At 38.4% G+C, this 21,369-nt stretch overlaps 1 protein-coding gene across 1 annotated transcript; it reads right to left on the bottom strand.

Moving 5' to 3' along the window:
- Window positions 1-71: 71 nt before the first annotated feature.
- On the bottom strand, window positions 72-18,025 carry fam193b (family with sequence similarity 193 member B). Its single transcript, XM_073820403.1, has 10 exons — window positions 17,748-18,025; window positions 13,340-13,615; window positions 10,654-10,837; window positions 8,797-9,012; window positions 6,633-7,041; window positions 6,358-6,544; window positions 5,017-5,250; window positions 3,481-4,519; window positions 3,310-3,385; window positions 72-1,021 (listed from the first exon to the last, which is right to left on the bottom strand). Exons 1-10 carry the CDS (start codon window positions 17,931-17,933, stop codon window positions 925-927), a joined length of 2,904 nt encoding a protein of 967 aa, XP_073676504.1. The 5' UTR covers window positions 17,934-18,025; the 3' UTR covers window positions 72-924.
- Window positions 18,026-21,369: the final 3,344 nt, after the last annotated feature.

Here is a 21,369-nt window from a genome sequence, read left to right as displayed (position 1 = left end):
CATGCAAAGGAAACGTAGCTCGTCTGCTCAACCTTAGATTTCATGTATAAAAGTGACACAGTCAACGGATACAGGTCTTTAAAATCAGTTTCTTTTTAGTGTTGATTCCTTTTTTCTTTTCTTGAAAACGTCCAAAGTAATAAAACCAAACAGTTCCACACATCATACATTGTAAGCATAGGTACTGATGTTGTCATTGCTCTAAAAGACAACAAAGTCCATGTGCACGGTTCACTTTTTGTGCATATAAACTCTCACAGCTGCACTTGGCCTTACAAAGTCGACTGTGAAATGACAGGGGTGTAGTATAATCTATCCAAGTCTTTGTATTTCACGTGGACAGCTCTACAAACTAAAACACATCAGTGAACACAACAGTCTTTGCTGCCTTTTTACCTCCATTCAGACATACAGCAATTCGAATTTTGTATTGTCAAAAAACCCACATTTTTTCGCATCTATTCTAAGACTACAGTATATTTGCAGGGTGAGTAAAGTCTGCAAAAATGCATGATGGTGCAACCGCAGAAGTACCTTTTAAAGAAACAAAGCATGATGGGTCAAACCGCACCATTGTTGCGAATTTAAAACATTTTTATTGTAAAACAACTGTGTACATACGACATATAAAGCATGTAGATGCACTGGATCAGTACCCGAACGTGTTTTAGCGATAACAAGATGCAAGTTTTCGGACTGAGGTCAGGATGCAGTGTGATCCCCCGTGAACAACAGGTAAAAAATGAAAACGTGTTTGATGACTGGTGGTCAAAATCAAGGTCCCGTGGCATAGAGGCAGAAAGGGCTGTGAGAGGGAGAAACCTTAGGCCGATCAGGTGTTAAGTACAGTAACCAAAGGCCAAACTGGTTTTTAGTACAGTCTTGCTGGGAGGGGTGGGGGGTCTGTTTACCATCACCCATCTGTTACTGAGCTGCATTTGAGGGCATCTTTTTGAGGCTGAAGTTGGACCAGTTCACGGCCACCTTCTGTCGAGTTTGTTTAGCAGAGTCAAGGCAAAACCTAAAAAAAAAATAATAATAATAATAATTGGGAGATTAATAAATGTTAAGCAACAAATTAAATTTTTACATCTATATAACATTCTGCCAGCAGATGGCACTTTTCGCCAGGAATATAACCATTTCCTTGGTAACCACAGTAAACAAAGCAGCAGCACCTGACCTTGAAACTTGCAGAGCTAATATTTAATAGCCTTGTGGAAGCTATATCTCAATTTACATGTAGGTCTATATTTTGTTTTCTCCTCCCACTTCTACCAGTGATTCTTCCCGCGGTACTTACTGCGCAGATTTCAACAGCATCACTGAGTTGTAGGTTGCCAAGTTAAGGGCACGAATGGGTTAAAATTTGTATGTGTCAATTGTGCATTTCATACACAATCTGGCAACTGAACAATCTTGGAATATGTTGATGTGATTATTCATATAAGGTTTGGGCCATACGAATGATGGGAGTTATATTGGCAAATTTATCAAACATATAAAATACACCCAGTGAGATTTTTTTTTTATAGAAAGATTAAAAATACTGGAAAACATTCAAATGATTTGATAGCGAAATAGAATGGTATAATACGGGAGAATACCAGGAAAAACAGGAGGGTTGACAGGTATGTTCCCTAGCTGTATCTTTATCACTTGGTTTCTATATCTGCACTTGGTAAGCCCCACTAACTTTGAAATCTCCCTGGAAAAAATCTGATGCTTATTAACATAGTACTTCAACCAAACAAAAATTTCTCTATTGTATCTTAAAAGGATAGTTCACCCCAAAATAATAATTCAGTCATTAATTACTCACCCTCATGTTGTTACAAAACGTAAGACCTTAATTCATCTTCTGAACACAAATTAAGATATTTTTGATGAAATCTGAGAGCTTACTGACCCTGCATAGACAGCCACACAACTACCACGTTCAAAGCCCAGAAAGGTATTAAGGACATCAATAAAAAAGTCCATGTGACATCAGTGTCACATAGATGTGACATTCTTTACAAAACTTTCGCTAGCCTAACTTCTGCACAGACTGTTGTGAGCTGATACAGTGACAGCTTCGCCGTTCTCTCCTTTGATTGTGGACAATTAAAAAGTTTCCACAATCTGCTTTTGAAGAAATCTACTATATTTCGTGCTACAGCGTAACGTTACATTCTGTCAGATACAATTCTGCCGCCTCCGTCTCAATATACTGTACAACGCGGCATACATTCACATCAGATGATAACTCAGCGGCAGAGTTCCACTCACGCAGGGGCGTAATTTCCACTCGGGACACACTTTTCAAAATCCCATTGGTGTCCTCCCACTTTCAAATGGTTTTGTTGAAGTAATCTCTTGTATTGTAGAAAGCACGCTCCGCGCCGTCGAGAGTTTTGCACGATCGTTAAAACGAAACCAAAAGTAAAACGCGCACGTGCATTCAAAAGCAATTTTAATACCCTACGTTTAGAGAGCGACTCCCCAATGCGTGCAAATTAGGCTACATTAAATATCTAGGCTGTTATTAGTATGTGGGCTATAATAAGTTGTGTAGTGTCTATATCTCTGTATCATGCTTGAAAAATTCGTTCTCTATTTGCACTTTGAATATTGAAAGAGTAGCCTACTTTGATCATGCCTGCATTTATTGTTGTTTATTTTTTGTTGTTTATACTGTAGACTGTTTAAAAATGCAGTGGTTGCCTCTAATTTAAATGGCTGTACCTATAATAGAGAAAACAAACATCTTGTTCATGTACTCATATTTTCATTCATTCTTGTCCCTTGTGTGGCGTAAAATAAATATATAAAAAAGGCTTTCAGAATCAGCCCATTTGCTTGTAAAACATCTGCAATCAGAATCGACCATGAAGAATCAAGATTGGCGCATTACTAAAAAGAAATTAGTGCTCCTAAAAATTTTCGAAGTTGGGAGCACCAGTGCTACCAAGTAAAAAAGTTAATTTCGAGCCCTGTAGGGTCATGTGGAGGAGATGAATGGTTGAATCAAGTCATTATTTTTGTTTTCTTTGCACACAAAAGTATTCTCTTGGCTTTGTAAAATAACAGTTGATCCACTGATGTCACATGGACTATTTTAACCATGTTCTTATTACCTTTCTGGCCTTGACCGTTGTAGGACCCTTGCTGTCTATGGAGGGTCAGAAAGCTCTCAAATTTAATCTAAAATATCTTAAATTGCATTCTGACAAAGGGGTTTGGAATGACATGAGGGTGAGTAATTGATGACAGAATTTTTATTTTTGAGTGAACTATCCCTTTAACAGAGTGGTTTGCCTGCATTACCTCTTGAAATATTCAACCTCACGATCAATCTCGTCCATTTCCGTAGGGTCGACGTCTTTGGGAAGGAACACGTCATCTATCAGGAAGAAAGGAGAAAAAAATTATGAAGTGCTATAAATTGGTCTGATCTATAAGATCAAACCAACTTGCTTTTGCCCAAAGGTCACTTACCGATTGTGTTACTCGGTTTTTCCGTCTTGTTTTTGTTCTTGTTTTTAGTCTTTCCCTTCGGTTGTTGTGCTTGCTGCTGTGAACTGGGAGTGTTGGAGGTGGTTTTAGTGTCTACGTCATGCTCCGACCTGTTTCCCCGTGTATCCGAGAGGTCATTCTTCCCCCTCTGCGTGTTAGACCCTGTATTATGGTGACCGTTTGAGGCTCCATTGGATGACTGCTTGCAAGCTTTGACCTCTTCTGCTCTCTTATTTCCTATTTTCTGCGAGTCTGCCTGCTGCTGAGTCTGGTGGTTCTGTTTGGATCCACCTTTGGTGCTTTTATCTGAATCAGCTGCCCTTGTTTCCTGCGCTTTGTGCGTCTCAGTTTTTGCCGTTTTCATACTGGTCACCTGCTCTTGAGTCACCTGGTCTTGGTGCCTCTGATTCTGCTGTTTCTTACCCTTCTTTGTCTTAGAATTGACTCCAGTTATGGGCTTGGTTTCAAGGACTGCATCACTTGGCTTGGGTGCAGATGCGGTGCCAGGCTGGATGGACTCTGAACCCGTGGCTGGGCTTCGTTCTGGTGACCGCACACGGATGAGTTTGGAAAGACTTGGTGTGGAGTGGAGCCTCTGGATGTCTTTGGCTGCAGTGGTGGAGTCCTCCCAACCGTTCACTATATCTAGGTCTCTCTTGAAGTTCCTCAATGACAGTGGTGCCAGATCCAAGTCTATCTGCTGTAGATCAGAAGATCCATTGAGGTGAGACAGCAGATGGTTTCCTTCCAGTGTCGCTGCCTTCTTCGGGAAGTCGTTGACGTCCAGGTTAAGGTCGTACATGCTGAAGGAGGCACGGATGGAGTCTTTTATGGTGTTTTTTATCTCCTCCAGACGGCTGGTCAGGAAACTGTTAACTCGCTCCAGCTCCAGCTGAGGCCACTCCAACAGTCTGTTTGCTTCCCCATCTGAAGCTGAATCTTCTATGGGGTCGGGGGGAGATACCGAGCGGGGTTCACTGATGGCTGCCTCGACACTGCCCTGAAGAGCCCTCTCCTTCTCCTGATCAAGATTGTTGAGAAATGAGTCACAATCATATTTTTTAAAGAAAGCTGAAAGAGCAAATGCTGCATTTGCATAAAGAATGCAATGGCAAGTTGGCTTCAAAATAAACTATTTTTGGAAATCAAAGGCAGAGCTTCGAAGCCCGTTTCATCATTACAACAGTGGCTTAACAGAAATGGAAATTCAAAAAAATTATTTTAAGGCCCACCCTTAGTTTCTTTTGCTAATCCAGGTTACAAATAATATTACTACAAAAAAAACTTTAGTTTAACAAGTGTATGCAAACTTTTGAACAGGTCATTTTTATAAATTCAACTATTATTTTATCTTGTGGACTATAACTGTAAACGTCTTTAATGTGAAATAACTTATTCAGGTCAGTACTAAACAAAAAATAGCATGCATTTTGTATGATCCCTCTTATTTTGATCAAATAATTAACATTTTCAATGTGAATGTAAACTTCTGACTTTGCTGAATCGGAAACACTGCACCTTTTTCTTCTGTTTGTGCCGTGCCCGTTTTGCAGCCTTGGCGCTGTTGACGGGCTTGGGCTCTGTGCTGTTGATGAAGTCTAGGAGTTCGTCCACATCTCGATGGTCTATGGCACTCGGTGCTGCCGGGTCTAGATCCTGCCTCTGAGGAAGTTCCTCTTTACGGCGGGTCAGCCTGGACCGGAGCTTCTCCCTGATCTCAGCATAGTTCCGACTGGTGGGGGCGGCCGGAGGCTGTACAGAGAAAAACAAATAATTTTTAGTCATGGTAGAGAGAGCACAAACATAATGTCAGTGCAATGACTAAACATTACAGATGGAGGGTTATTTCACCTAAAAATTAAAATTCTCTCATTAATTACTCAGCCTCATGTCGTTTCAAACCCATAAGACCTTTGTTCATCTTCAAAACACAAATTAAGATTTTTTTTACATAATCTGAGAGCTTTCTGATCCTCCATAAACAGCAAAGCAACTGACACATTCAAGGCCCAGAACGGTAGTAAGGATATTGTTAAAATATTCTATGTGACTTGAGGTGTTTAACCTTAATTTTACGAAACTATGAGAATACTTTTTGTGTGCCAAGAATGATGTCCTTACTGCCTTTCTGGGCCTTGAACGTGGTAGTTGCATTGCTGTCTATGCAGGGTCAGGAAGCCGTGCATACAATTTTTAAAAAGAGATGTTCATTTTGTCACCCAAAATTGAACATTTTGTCATTAATTACTCACCCACAAGACCTTTGTGTATCTTTGAAACACAAATTAAGATATTTCTGATGAAATCCAAGAGATTTCTGACCTTGCATACAGTCTTAAAAATAAAGGTTCTTCACAATGCCGTACAAGAACCTTTTTTGTCTCAATGGTTCCATAAAGAACCTTAAACATCTGATGAACCTTTCTGTTTCACAAAAGGTTCTTTGTGGCAAAAGAAGGTTCTTCAGATTATAAAAGGGTAAGAAAGAGATGGTTCTTTAAAGAACCTTTGACTGAATGGTTCTTTGTGGAAACAAAAATGGTTCTTCTATGGCATTGCTTGAACTAATTTTAAAGCACCTTTATTATTAAGAGTGCATACAGCAACGCAACTACCAAGTTCAAGGCCCAGAAAGGTAGTAAAGACATTGTTAAAATAGCTGGATTTCATAAAAATATCTTAACTTGTGTTCCGAAGATGAATGAAGGTCTTACGGGTTTAAAATCAACATGAGGGTGAGAATTATCTTATTTGGGTGAACTATCCCTTTTAGAAAATCATGACTTTATGAATTTAAGACTGTTTGCACCGATTTAAGACCTTACGACCCACAAAATACCCTTTAAAAAAAAAACATACCGCATTGTGGCCAAAGAACTCGCAGTAGCAACAGTCACAGTATTTCCCGTCCTTCTGATTGTTGGAGGAGGAAGCACAAGAGCTGCGCTCAGAGCTGCTGTCTTCATCATCTCCTTCTTCAAGCTCACAGGGCGGAGCATGACACAATGACCCGTTGGGCAACTTGTGCCCTTTACACGCCTGGTCCCTGCTCATACAGAACACCACAACTTAACACACACAAATATTAAGTGATAAACCAAACCGATGCTCAGTGTATGTCCACCGGTGCTCACCTGCACGCCCCAGATGTTAGATGGCCAGCATTGGGGGAGGCTACAGAGCTGCCATTACTGTGTCCGTTGCACGGGTGATTGCATCCTATTAGAGAGTTGCTATGTTTGCCGTGTTGTGGGTTACCAGCGGGAATGTGGGAGTTTTTGCAAGCGCTGGGCTTGTGTAGCGCCACCGGACTGTCCGCCCCACTCGAGTGCTTAGCTGCGGGAGCATGAATGTTTGGTACCAGCGGGGAGAAGGGAGCGTGCGAAGGCAGCCCCGAACTAACGGAGTTGACGTGAACGTGCTGACTGGAGTTTTGCTTGGGAGGCAGCAGCGCGGAATGCTGGGATGAGAGACCAGTTGGACTGTTGGGCGGCACTGACAGGTCTGCAGCTTGGTGGTGGTCATTTGGGTGGAACGCCTCACCTGTAAAAATTGCGTAGTTTAATTCTTCCATATTTAGTTAAGCAATGTTTATTTAGTTTAAAGTTTGAACATACTGTAACATGGCCAGACACAAGTGATAAATCATATCTCTTCCAAGCTAATTTGAGTGACAGCAACAAGCAACGGGACATTTTATCGGTTGCTTGGTTTCTATTTTTGCTGCGACCGGTGGTACTGCCCACTGAGACTTCATCGATTCATAATCTCAGTTTACATAACAGTTTATTAAACATCAAAATGTTCTGATTGGATGTGATTGTGTCAGCAACATTTTCTATTGTAGTCTGACACACATTGGGTATGGTTAGGGCATGGTGTAAACTTAAAAGCTTTGCAGTTTACACCCATTACATACGGTGGTGGCATATGAGTTAAGTGGTTAAAGAATATAAATTAAAATGCATTAAAATGTTAAATGTCACCATTTACATTAAAGCTGTAGTGCATGCATACATATTCTCCCACACCACCTCCTTTAGTCTGTCTACTGCAACGCTGTGCTAAAATTAGAACAAGCGCTTCAACCCTTAATCTATTATCTTCTATCCCTAAACAACATCAATAGAAGCACTGAGATTAAAAAAAAACTTCTGATACACTATGTTTTGTAAATATGGCTAAACAAAGTGGTAAATTAGAAAGAAATCAATACTTTACTCAGCAAGAATGCACTAAACTGATTGAATGTGATAGTAAAGCAATTTAATGTTACAAAAGACATTATATTTTTTTATGTTTTTTGAGCATAAATGAGCATATTAGAATAATTTCTGAAGGATTAAGTGACACTCAAGGCAGGAGTAAAGACTGTAGAAAATTCAGCTTTGCATCACAGGAATAAATTACATTAAAACTGTATTAAAATAGAAAACAGTTATTTTTAATTGCAGTAATATTTCACCGTGTAATTGTTTTTGCTGTAGTTAGATCAAATAAAAGCAGCCTTGGTGAGCATAATAGAAATCTTTTGAAAACTCTGACCCCAAACTTTTAAACAGTAGTGTATACCAATACATTTTTCACATTTATTTTGTATATGGTCCATTCTACAGAATTGGTCAAAAGTCAGAGTTGAAAACGTGAAAAGAATTGTCTTTTTCCAAAAAACAATTGTATAATATCCACGGTACATTTTCTTTAGTAATTGTGTAGTTAATTCTCATATTGTATTTTCAGAAAGTTTCAGAATTTCTCTGCCCAAATTTGTCACTACCGAAACAGAGTAATATATAATCTAATACTGACTTAAGATTTCACTTACATCTACATGGTAAACATGTATTTTTTGTTATTTTATTTATTTTCAACAATATTTCAAGTGTAATGAAAGGTGTTCGATAGTGCCGTTCCTTAAAGTTACACACAGATTTTTCAGACTTTTTACCTCAAAATGATGTGGCCTATCTACTGATATTATTGTGGGTTTCAATAGATAATAGAAGGATCTTAGATCCTTAATGCATTTTAAATGTGTTTTTCGGTTGTTGGACAGCAGTTTGCACCAATTCTGTAGAATGGCCCAAAAATTAAAATTAGTAAAAGTCTTATAAATGCAAATGAATTAAAAATAGCATATTTACAAATTAATATGCTCCTAGACTAATAAATGCTGCAAAAATTGTTGTTCGCTTTTAGTTCATAGCACCTAATGCATTTATTAACTAATGTTAAAAATTAAAACGTAATGTAAAGTTTTACCCATTTTTCATATAATGGCATGAACTGTGCTCTTACCTGGAGGAGTTGGTCGTCGACACATTGTCTTGAAGTGCTTGGGGTTGGTCTTACATAGATCAGTGGAGGCAGACAGTGTACCAGGAGAAGCCGCATTGGAATTCTGGGATGCGGGATGACTGTAGGGACAGACTTTAGTTCCGAATGTTTTGGCAGCCTTCCCGGGAGCGTCATGAGAAGATCTCTTCTCATGGCAAGCTGGTCCCAATGTTCCACCTATCAGGACAAGAAATAATACAGTTAGTCAGTCAAATTCTATTAAATACTTCCTGTACATCTGAAAAAGGAAAGGAAAGGAAACGAAAAAGGAAAAGGAAAGGAGGTGAAGTGATGCCAAGTATGGTGAGCAGTTGGGGGATCGGTGCCTTGCTCAAGGGACTCACCTCAGTCATGGTATTGAGGGTGGAGAGAGTGCTGTACATTCACTCCCCCCACCTACAATCCCTGCCGGACCTGAGACTCGAACCTGCAACCTTTGGGTTACAAGTCCGACTCTCTAACCATTAGGCCACGGCTGCCCCCTGTAAAAGGAACACTCCATCTAAAAGCTTTTCTTTTTCAGAAGAAGTCTTCAACTCCCCCCGAGTTAATAAATTGAGTTTTACCGTTTTGAAATCCATTCAGCCGTTCTCCTGTTCTGGCAATATCACTTTTAGCATAGCTTAGCATAGATCACTGAATCCTATTGCACCAATAGCATCGCGTTCAAAAATGACCAACGAGTTTCCATATTTGTCCTATTTAAAGTTTAAAGTTTGCTGCTGTAATATGGATGCAGCAGGCGGAGTAATATCACGCAGCGTCAGAAATTAGTTCTCAGCTAGGTTAGCATTTCCACATGCGCTGCGTGATATTACTCCGCCTGCTTCGGCCATATTACGGCAGCAAACTTCCTTGACTATTACGCCGGAATGGAAGTGTAGTTCCTAATCTTATCAGCCTAGAAAAAAAAAAGCTTTACACTTTCCGCCTGTTTTAGTACACGATATAACTACAGAAGAGTCAAGTTTTAAATAGGACAAATATGGAAACTCGTTGGTCATTTTTGAACACAATGCTATTGATCTAATAGGATTCAACAATCTATGCTAAGCTATGCTAAAATTGATATCGCCAGAACAGGAGAACGACTGAATGGATTTCAAAACGGTAAAACTCAACTTATTAACTCGGGGGAGTTGGAGAATGAGCCTATTTCCAAAAAAAGTGGAGTGTTCCTTTAAAGAAACCCACTCAGCAGAATACAAGAAAAGTTTGATCAGATCTTATATCAACCCCATAAACCCTTTATTTTGTTACAATACTGTACAATATCTCTCTTATTACACAGCTAAAAACAAAATAAATAAATAAGAGAACATGACATATGTGACCCTGGTTCACAAAAACAGTTATATGATTTATACATCATCTAAAAGCTTTCCATTGTTGTATGATTTGTTAGGATAGGACAATACTTGGCGGAGATACAACTATTTGAAAATCTGGAATCTGAGGGTGCAAAAAAAAAAACCTAAATATTGAGAACATCGCCTTTAAAATTGCCCAAATGCAGCTCTTAGCAATGGCACATGATCTTTACTGGCATTAAAAAAAATATATAATTTTGACCCATACAATCTATCGCTCCAAATATACCCGTGCTACTTAAGACTGGTTTTGTGGTCCAGGGTCACATATTGATTTGAGTTCATAATCTGAGAATAAAGACGAAATTATAGAATAATATGAAATACTAGCACTGTTACGTAGAAAACTGGTCAATTCAATGGTTCTTATACAAAAATATCAGGCTGCAACTAACCAACCAGAATAAAGTGATCCAGAGCACTGTGTAATGAAGTAAAAGAGACATACTCTGTGAAAGCGTAGGTGTGCTGTGGTTGCATTGAGACCCTCCGTTAGAATGAGCCGAATTCCACAGGCCAGACAGCTTGCGTGCGGAGAGGAAGGAGCTGGGGTCCCAATCCACTGAGCTATGCTCGGGATAACCGTTCCCACAGCTTTGAGACTTACACGAGGACGAGTGGGACAGCGGCACCTGGATGACAACACATTCATCTTTTAGACATGAGACAGAAAACACCTCAAAATGCACGTCTACAGAAACTGCTGGGGATCTACAGGGTGTATGGAAAATTGTAGACATGTCAGTGCTATCAGATTTGTTTCGTCTCTTTTGTGTTGTGTACACAGGATTGTCCTCAATGACATACTGAGCTTTCCGGTTTAGAGAAGAGGACAGTTTTGGTAACAGATGTGGCACAGTGTTCTTAATCCAATAAAAAAATAGAAGCAAATTTAACATCAGCAAACCTGAATGAACACTGGTCAATCAACTAGTGCAATCTTCCAATAAAAATTTAAGCCTAAAAATGGATCACTTACAGTACCAATTTACAACTGTAAAATTATTTGGACACACACTTATTATTGATACTAAATTAATTTATTTTTGATTCTTCAATTATTTTGTATTTCACATTAATTTCTTTTTAAAAACTCAATCCATTTAATTTTAAGGAAAATAGCAAAAGAAAATGATTTACAAAAAAGTTTGGTATTTGGAAACATTCTGGATGACATACTTCAAACTAAATTTGGTGTAGAAACAAATTTCACAATTACAAAGAAATGCGGAGAAACACATTAAATTAAATGTGATATTTTTAAAGAGATAGTTTACGCAAAAATGAAAATTCTGTCATTAATTTCTCACCCTCATGTTGTTCCAAACCCATAAGACCTTTGTTCATCTTTAGAACACAAATTAAGATATTTGAGATGATATTTTGACGGTCAATGCCCAGAAAAGTAGTAAGGACATTGTTAAAAGAGTCCATGTGGCATCAGTTGCTAAACCGTACATTTTTGAAGCTACAAAAATAGTTTGTGTGCGCAAAGAAAACAAAAACAACAACTTTATTTAACGATTTCTTCTCTCCCGGGACAGTCCTATTTAAACAATGTCTTCACTATGTTTCTAAGCCTTGATTGCTGTCTATGGAAGGTCAAAAAGCTCTAGGATTTTGATCAAAAATATCTTAATTTGTGTTCTGTAGATGAACAAAGGTCTTACGGGACATAAGGGTGAGTAATTAATGTTAGAATTTTCATTTTTGGGTGAACTGTCCCTTCTGAAATCGTATTTTCTTGATAAATTCAGTCCAATATTTTTGTTTGATTTATAACTTCAATAAATATTTTTTATGACGTATGTTTGTTAACACCACTATAAACTTGAGGGGAACTGACTTCATATAGCCACTAAAAATCACTGTTATATTGGCTGGTTAAAAGCAACAAATTACCAAAAATGGTTTAGAAAATCAAATTTAGTTTTTAGAAAAGCTTTAGTATGATTTGTTCATTACTCTGCTTTAAATTTTGTATTAAATGCAATGAAAACTATAGTCTATACATTATGGAGTACAACTTATCCACCTTTTTCTTCCCATAAGAGTGGGTGCTGCCATTTGTCAATTTTAATGAGTCGGGCTGCTTGATATTGCAAATTGGTGTGTTTGACCATATTATTTTAATGTATTATCCTAAAGATGAAGTTCACTTCCAGAACAATAAATTACAAATAATGTACTGACCCATTGTCATCCAAGTTGTTCATGTCTTTCTTTCTTCAGTCGTAAAGAAATTATGTTGTTTGAGAAAAACATTTCAGGATTTTTCTCCATATAGTGGACTTCTATGGTGCCCTGAGTTTGAACTTCCAAAATGCATTTTAAATGCGGCTTCAAACTATCCTTTTTTTGTTTTTAATTACAATTTATATACTTTTTAACCTCGAGCGCACGTCTTGACTTGCTCTGCGTGAGCTGTTTTTTCGGGTTCAAGATTAGGGTGTATCGAAAAACTCCCAACTTATTTTCTCCCTCAACTTAAAAAAATAATTTCAAAACCATCAAACATTGCTGCAGAAGTACAGCCCCAGTGTTTGCAAAGTGAACATGTAAAGAAGATCAAACACCCTTAACAAAAAATGTCAAAACAGCAATGTAGGGTGATTTTGAAGTTGAGGGAGAAAGATGAGATGGGAGTTTTTCAACATACCCTAACTGTCTTAAACCGGTAATTGTAATAAAAAAAATAATAATAACCGATCGTTTCGCTAAATAAGACCCTTCTTCCTCAGCCGGGATTGTTTACAACAGAAGTTGGGAACGTTTGAAGCCGCATCCATAATGCAAAATGCATTTTGGACGTTCAAACTCAGGGCACCATAGAAGTCCAGTATATGAAGAAAAATTTTGTTTACCTCAAAAAACATAATTTCTTTACAACTGAAGAAAGAAAGAAAGACATGAACATCTTGGATAACAAGGGGGTGAGTACATTATCTGTAAATTGTTATTCCTATAGCAGCTAATGAACCCGAATTCTCAACCATAGGCTTACTTCACATTAAATAATAAGGTGGATAGATTATATATTGTAAAGTTATAATGACATGTTTTGACTGTGTCTATAAACACTAATTGATAAAAACTGAATTTCTACCAATTACCCCACCGCTAATCTCAATTACCTGCGCAGTTTGCTCCTGAATCGTTCTCCTCTCCTCCTCTTCCACACTCTTCCTGCAGCTCTGGCAGATCCACAGCGGTACCTCACCCAACAGCGACTGGGAGAGCGAAGGCACGGCGTCTGCCAGCTTTCGGCCTGGAACCTCCCTCAGCAGGGCTTGGGAGAGAGCAGGTACAGCCTCTGCCAGTTTGGACCCGTGACTGGGGAGCCCGTTCACCTGGCCTGCCCCCCAGTCTTTAAACTCCCGGTGGCACAGCAAGCAGCAGGTGTGCATGGGCTGTAGGACGAGAGGAAATTAGTTAAAACAAACAGACAGAGTAAAAAACAGACAAGCTAGCTACATCCACAACCTTGTAAAAAATTAAAACAATCTGACTAGAATAACTGCTCATTTTCATGAATCTTCAAAGGTTTTTCAAAACTTTAGCAATTGTAGATATAGTGTTGGCCAAAATTATTAGAACACTAGTATTTTCACCAGCTACAAAAATGGTTAAGTTATTTCTATGTTTTGCTGTAGTGTGTCATTAGGAAATATCTGTTTACATTTCCATTTTGCCATTAATTTTAATAAACCAGTGAAATTTTTGTTTGCAGAAGGAGTCTAACAACAGCCAGTGCTCCACACAGAGATCTGATCTCATCCTCATCCAGTCTGCCTGGAATGACATGAAGAAACAGAACAAACTGAAACAGACTAAATCCAGAAGAACTGTGACAATGTCTCCAAGACGCTTCAAGAGACTTACCTGTATAGCTACTTGAAAAACTGCGCAAGTACACCTAGGGCAAAAGCCTTTAAACACAAAGGTGGTCAGACCAAATGTTGATTTAAATTAGCTAACCGACATTAAAGGTCCCATATTGTCAAAATCGAAATTTCCAGGCTTTTTTCATGATAACTGAGGTCTAGGGGCTATGTAACTACCATATGAGTTTCAAAACAGTCAATCCACAGTAAACTGCACACAGCCTGCTTAAAGGTTGTATCAGCGATTTCTAGCCTGAAACATAAAGTGTCAAATTCAGCTGACCTTTCATCACGATCCGCTCGCTGCCTGCCCCATAAATTGTCTGTGAAAAAACCGCGTCTCTCTGGTCAGCCTAGGGTCCGAGATATGCCAAAAAAACAAATGGCACTACCAACCTTTCCACAGATAAACAAACAGTGTTCCAACCAATCAGCGTCAGGGGTTTGGTGTTGTGGACTTTCGTACTGGTTCAGGGATGTGAGGGAGGCGGAGCGAAAGTCCACAACACTAGAAGGCTAGAAATCGCTGATACAACCTTTAAAGTAGCTGTTCATTTTCACGAGCCACTGTGACTTCCGTAACGATGTGACGTCCGATCTACTCAGTCACCGCCTTCAGTCACCACCTCGAGCACCAATCACGTCCCACCCTCCTTTTGTCAAACCCAGACAATATCGTGTCCATAACATTGCTAAGCAACAACAACACGGAAACTAATCTAGAAAACCCTGTTCAGTCTAAAGATGTCGAAACTACATAATTGCACAGGCTTCAGAACAACGTGAATATAAGAGACCAGAGGCACGTCAACTTCAGCCTCTTTCACACAGCGATTGCGGTAAATACACGGATAATGTGTCCCATGATTTGTTCCGGAATTGTTTAATTTGGTTCATTCACAGTTGTTTTCCGGAATCTGTGCGTGCTTTACACACAACCCATAAAGACATGTGACGTTTGGATGTGAGATGTAATGCGTCGCGTACGTTTCACTAAACTGAATCTAACCTGAACAAACTGTGCTTCAGCGCTGATAGTGTGTATTTTTTTGTCGTGAAGAGTCGCAGGGTAATGTGCATCATCACTACAACACTGCCTTTATGGTTCTGGCTTTTGTTCACACAGCGCTCGTTCCCGTAATTTTCCAGAATCAGCGCGCATTGTGAAAGGGGCTTTACTGAAGCAACAGTTATGTAGCTTACTGCATTCGGTGTTTGAAAAAGAAAAAACATTAATGATCATTCTGAAATATCCTGTTGAGTATCAGCAAGCTAGGCTCTCTCTATGGCTCTGGGTTCGGCTACAACGATACATGACCGTAGTTACCTGTGATTGGCCTGGCTGTGCGTCACTCAGAAAACAACAGGCCAATCAGAAGAGAGGCTCATGAATATTAATTAGATGGGCCAAAATCTACCTGTTTTTGACAGAGCTCCTAAAAAAGGAGCTGTAAAAATATATTGAGATGGATTTTGGCACTTATACCGCAAATATATATTCTTAAGGACATCAACAACTAAAATAAACCTCCAGAAATGTGTACAATATGGGACCTTTAAATGATCAAGAAAATCTATTTATGACATTGACATCATCCTCATTTGCATTTTTCCACAAGTGCCTAACTTTTACCAGTACTGTGGCTTTGCAGGTAGGTTTCTTGAAGCATCTTGGAGACGTTGCCACAGTTCTTCTGGATTTAGTCTGTCTCAGTTTGTTCTGTTTCTTCATGTCAATCCAGACAGACTGGATGAGGATGAGATCAGATCTCTGTGCGGAGCACTGGCTGTTGTCAGACTCTTTGTGCAAATAATAATCTCACTGGATTATTACAATTAATGGCTAAATTAATGTTTGAAAATTTAAACTGATATTTCCGACTGACACACTACAGCAAAAGATAAAAATAACTGACGCAAAACCATTTTTTAGCTGATGAAAATAATAGTGTTCTAATAATTTTACCCATCTCTGTAAGTGGCCCAGTGACTGCTAGAAAAAAAAATTGTAAAAAGCATCCAGTGGAGTAAAATTAAGTTAAATAAGTGCACAAATTACATTTTTGCTCTTATTACGGTTCATTTTCTACAAGGAAATGGCACTGCAGACATTAAATATTTGTTTGGTTATGTCTAAAGCTCATTTTAATTTGTTCTAGATCATTAGAGATAATGTTATGGTGCTTTTTAAATCCTGTCTAAAAGCAGTGCATTAAACTTTACACAAAAACACTGTCAAGTCACTGACTGCATGATCAGAGGGACAAGCTTTTTATAGCAGGAACTCAATAATTAAAGCATGATACTTCGCAAATGAGAATCATCACAAATATAAATCTCATCACAAATATACGTTTTCTACATAGAGCTCTTCCAACTTGAACTGCAAGGGTCCATAAAAACTCTACTGTACACAATCCAATCAAGTTAAATACATCAGCTTAAACTGTATTTATGTTTTTGTGCACTGCAAACATTTACAGTATTGAAAGTATCATATTAGCAGGTAACCAAGAAAGGCTACCAGAGCTCATTCGTATGGCAAGCATGCAACTCTTGGCACATAGTATATGTGCCACCTCAGTCATTAAAGGCACAAACACATGCTAGTTATGTCAAGAAGATAAAGTGAGACTCCATGGCTGGGTTAGTAGCACCGCGTTAGCCTGATCTCCACAGGAATAATTTAGTAGCCACAGCAGTAGACGACAGCAACACACTGCTAGCTTTGTGCTTCACGTATTTTCGTTTAGCTTTATTTGACCAGCTAAACATATAGAATCAGTGTCGTATGAAACATTTAGATGTAAGGTACCGCAGAGCTTAGAGCTATCAAAATGCTTTGAAGGCAATGTATTTATTTATTTATATCTTTGCATAGGTGGCGAGCGAGCTAGTGCTGCTCCGCCCGAGCTAGCGTAGTGATGGGAAATCCAACTCATTTCCGCGAAACGATTCATTCGAACGATTCGTTTCAAAGAACCGGTTCAAAAACTGATTCAGAAATTCTTTACGTCCTGACGTAAATACGTCCTTGGCATCTCTTTTATGCCAAAAAAACATTGTTCCATTAAGATATTTTGTAAATTTCCTACTGTAAATAATTCAGAACTTCATTAGAGGTTATTAATATGCGTTGCCATTTTGAAGCTACCTTCACTTGGACAACCTTAAATGCGATTTTCTCAATATTTTGATTTTGTTTGCACCCTCAGATTTTCAAATACCTGTATCTGAGCCAGATATTGTCCTAACAAACCATACATTAATGGGCTTATTTATTCAGCTTTTAGATGATGTATAAATGTCAATTTTAATAAAAAGCCCTGTTTTATGGTCCAGGGTCATATATATCTCTTAGCTCACTGTTCAATTAGTAGTCAGTTGTTTTGATTCGAGGACCGTTCTGACAGATTCAGTTCGCTTCGTAAACGATTCCTTTGGTGAACCGATTCACAAAAGGATCCGAGTCGTATATGAATCGGACATCGCTAATCAGGCGCTACAAAACGCAAAATAAGCGCGAAAACACAAATAACTGCACGTGCAACAGAGCCCCAGATAAAGCGCCGGTTAAAATCATTAAAAACCAAGTGGCTAACAGCGCGAACCGGCTGAAGGAGGTGTGTTGTTGGATGTACGTGTTAGCATTAGCTACCTGATTGGTCCTGCTCGCTCCTGCATCTCCTCCACCGCCAGCGCCGCCGCCTGCTGCTGCCGCCGCCGCTGCTGCTGCTGCTGCTCCCGCATCGCCGGGCTTCTTCGACAGGCTCTGCTGCTGCTGCTGTCCCGACACTAAATCCTTGGCCCCGACGCCCTGCTGCTTGCTTTTTTTCCTCGCCATCGCTTTAGTCCGTATTATGCCCGTCGGCTGGTATCCAGGTTCGGTGTAAAAACACAGTTTCGGTTCTTGTAGGCAGTCGCGAATGCTCCTGTTCTTTCTCAAGGCAAGACAACAGTGAATATGGCGGAGGGCTGGCTCACACACACTCGAGCAGGTTCAGGGGTCACACGTACTGATGGCAAACGGCTTCAGTAGGCTTAGGAGAAGCACTGGGCTCCATGTTTAATGAGGGCAAGATTTCCAGGTGACAGAGTACAGTCGGTCAAACTACAGTAGCGCAGGATTGAAGGAGAAATATCAACATAAACACGTGCAGATTTAATACATAATGAATTCATGCAAATACGCTGTTTGATTGGAGGCGACGCGGTAAAATGATACGTTAAAATAAAATATCCCTTTTATGCGCCTATGTTGTTTTAGAATATTTTATAAACATTTCAATAATAATTTATATGTACCATTCACAAAACTGCTGTCACACAACTAAAAACATTTAAAAAGCATTTAAGTATTCAAATCTTAGATGTTTACTAAGATCATTTTATCATCTAATGAAACCCACAATAATATTTAAAATATCAGTAAGCTTAATATATATAAAATCATCATTTATTGGGTACTTTCAATTGAGAGGTGGCTGTCCCAAACCCTAAACCATACATTTCAACTAAATGATATTGAAATAATTTTTGGCATTTTCATTGTTGTTTTTAAAATAAAAGTTAATAAAAATATTTATTTTATATTTTCTTAGTAAATTATCAAATTTGTATTTTCATGTCACTACCGAAACAGTGTATGCTTTAGTCCATTGGCTGAGACTGATTTTAACTACACCCCCACATTTATGATCTGGAAATATTTGTGTGTCACTCTCTCTTATGGTGAGTAGATAGGCCTCATCATTTTAAGGGAAATGTGTTCAAAAGTCTGAAAATCTGTGTGTAACTTTAAGGAACGTCACTACAGAACACCATAATTCTATAATTAAACATAGGTATTTCTTTGGGAGTTATTCCAAAATATTTAGTTTCTATGTACAACTTTTCAGAACTGTGTTAGCTAACCATGTGTTGATTAGCATCTTTGAGCTAGGTTCAAAAGGATCTAAAATTGTCACAAATGAAATATTTGGTGAAGTTTCAGTACTGACAGATTTTTTTTTTTTTTTGGGTGTTAGTCCCTAAAATTGTCACTACCGAAACAGTCACGGTCGAAACATGTCATCACTGATTTGCTAGTCAAAAAGGGAACACATAATCCTTTATTTAGGGGAAATCAACAACATTTTAGCAGTTATGCAAATTTTTATATTTAAGTTTTTGTAGTGTTTTAGTATACAGGTGTGTGCCCAAAAAATTTAATATCGAGGAAAAGTGCATTTATTTCAATAATTTGTTTCAAAAAGTGAAACTTGTATGTTCTATTTGTTCACTACACACAAAGTGAAATATTTCAAGCCTTTATTTGTTTCAATTTCAATAATTATGGATTAAAGTTACATCCAAAAAAAACTAGGGATGCACCGAATATTCGGCCACCGGAAAGATTTTTATCACCGAAACAACACGGCCGAAACAGTATGTTGACGCAAACAGAAACCGCAGCCTGCACGTGCTTGTCTGGAGCAACACGTCTGCAGTGTGGACGTATTTCAGTATATCTGAGAAAGACCCACAGATAGCGATTTGCAAAACTTAATGGCAAAATTTCAAAAGGGGGTGTCTGCAGTGGTGCGTGCAGCCAGTGATGAGAGCAGAGATGGGCGCATTGCGCAGACAGATATAGCTTTCAGTGAGTGAAAATCAGAAGCGTCTGTGCTGGGCTAAAGAGAAAAAGTACTGGTCTGTTGCCCAGTGGTCCCAAGTCCTGTTTTCAGATGAAAGCAAATTTTGCATTTCATTTGGAAATCAAGGTCCCAGAGTCTGGAGGAAGACCGGAAAGGCACAAAAGTCAAGCTGCTTAAAGTCCAGTGTGAAGTTTCCACAGTCAGTGATGGATTGGGGAGCATGTCATCTGCTGGTGTGGGTCCATTGTCTTTTATCAAGTCCACAGTCAACGCAGCTGTCTACCAGGAAATTTTAGAGCACTTCACGCTTCCTGCTGCCGACAAGCTTTTTGGAGATGATGATTTTATTTTCCAGCAGGATTTGGCACCTGCCCACAAAGCCAAAACTACCAGTACATGGTTTAATAGCCATGGAATAACTGTACTTGATTAGCCGGCAAACTCGTCTGACTTAAACCCCATTGAAAATCAATGGGGTATTGTCAAAAGGAAGATGAGGGAACAGAGATCCCGAAATGCAGACGAGCTGAAGGCCAATATCAAAGCAACTTGGGCTACCATAACACCTCAACTGTGTCAAAGGCTGATCGCCTCCGTGATGCTGTAATTAGTGCAGAAGGAGGCCCAACAAAGTACTGAGGACATAATACAGTACATTAACACACTTTTCAGAAGGCCAACATGTGTTTAAGATCCTTTTTTATTGGTCACATGAAATATTCTAATTTTATGAAATACTGGATTTGTTTTTTTGGTCTTTAATCCATAATCATCAAAATTGAAACAAATAAAGGATTGAAGTATTTCACTTTGTGTGTAGTGAACTAATATAACATACAAGTTTCACTTTTTGAAACAAATTATTGAAATAAATGGACTTTCCCTCGATATTCAAATTTTTTGGCACATACCTGTATGGGTTAAAATTCTGTCATGTGATGTGGTCGCTATCAAAACATTGCTGTCACTACCAAAAATGTGGATGTTTAGTCAAAAATAAAGTATACTGAATTATCAATTAAGATGGTAAGGTAGTTTTTGGTTCATTGTATATTCAAACTAATGAATCCTTAATTTTGAAATCAGTTTGATCAGCTTTTTGCCTTTTTTTCTAGATTTCTAAATACAACAAATCTCATAAATCAGACTTGAAATAGTTAAAATTGTAATTTTTATTGATTTACCTCTTAACGCTTTTTAATAAAATAGACAAAATATATCTACAAGGAAGATGTAAGCAAAATCTTAATAGGTCAATGTAACCCTTATTAAATTATATATTACTGTTTCAGTAGTGACAAATTTTGGGGAGAGGACAAATATTCCTAAACATTTTGAAAATACAGTATGAGAATTGATTGCACAATTATTAAAAATGTGTACCTTGGATATTAGACAATTTGCATACATTGTTGGAAAATATATATATTTTTAAATACGTTTCCAACAATTCTGTAGAATGGCCCATACTGTGTGATGTTTTTTTCTAAACTCTTATGACATTTTATACACCTAAAATATTTTACATATTAGTGTTCCCTATATTAGCTTGGTCTCTGATTCTCATATTGTCATTCTGATATTTCACTGTCAGCATTTAAGTTAGTTCAAAAGTTTATTTTTTCAAGAAAAAAAGACATCTAC

The sequence above is a fragment of the Garra rufa genome, chromosome 16, assembly GCF_049309525.1.
Source record: "Garra rufa chromosome 16, GarRuf1.0, whole genome shotgun sequence".
NCBI lineage: Eukaryota > Metazoa > Chordata > Actinopteri > Cypriniformes > Cyprinidae > Garra > Garra rufa.
Note: the sequence above shows the minus strand (reverse complement) of the source record. Positions and strands in the feature narration are given on the sequence as shown.

Bases quoted from the DNA above. Each gene is read 5' to 3' on its own strand.
- fam193b (XM_073820403.1), bottom strand. From the start codon at position 17,933: ATGGCGAGGAAAAAAAGCAAGCAGCAGGGCGTCGGGGCCAAGGATTTA. The intron at 9,013-10,653 runs GTATGTCTCTTT...TTGTCCTGATAG, and splicing joins CACACCTACGCTTTCACAGA to GTGGAACATTGGGACCAGCT. The intron at 3,386-3,480 runs GTAAGTGACCTT...TCTTCCTGATAG, and splicing joins AAAACCGAGTAACACAATCG to ATGACGTGTTCCTTCCCAAA.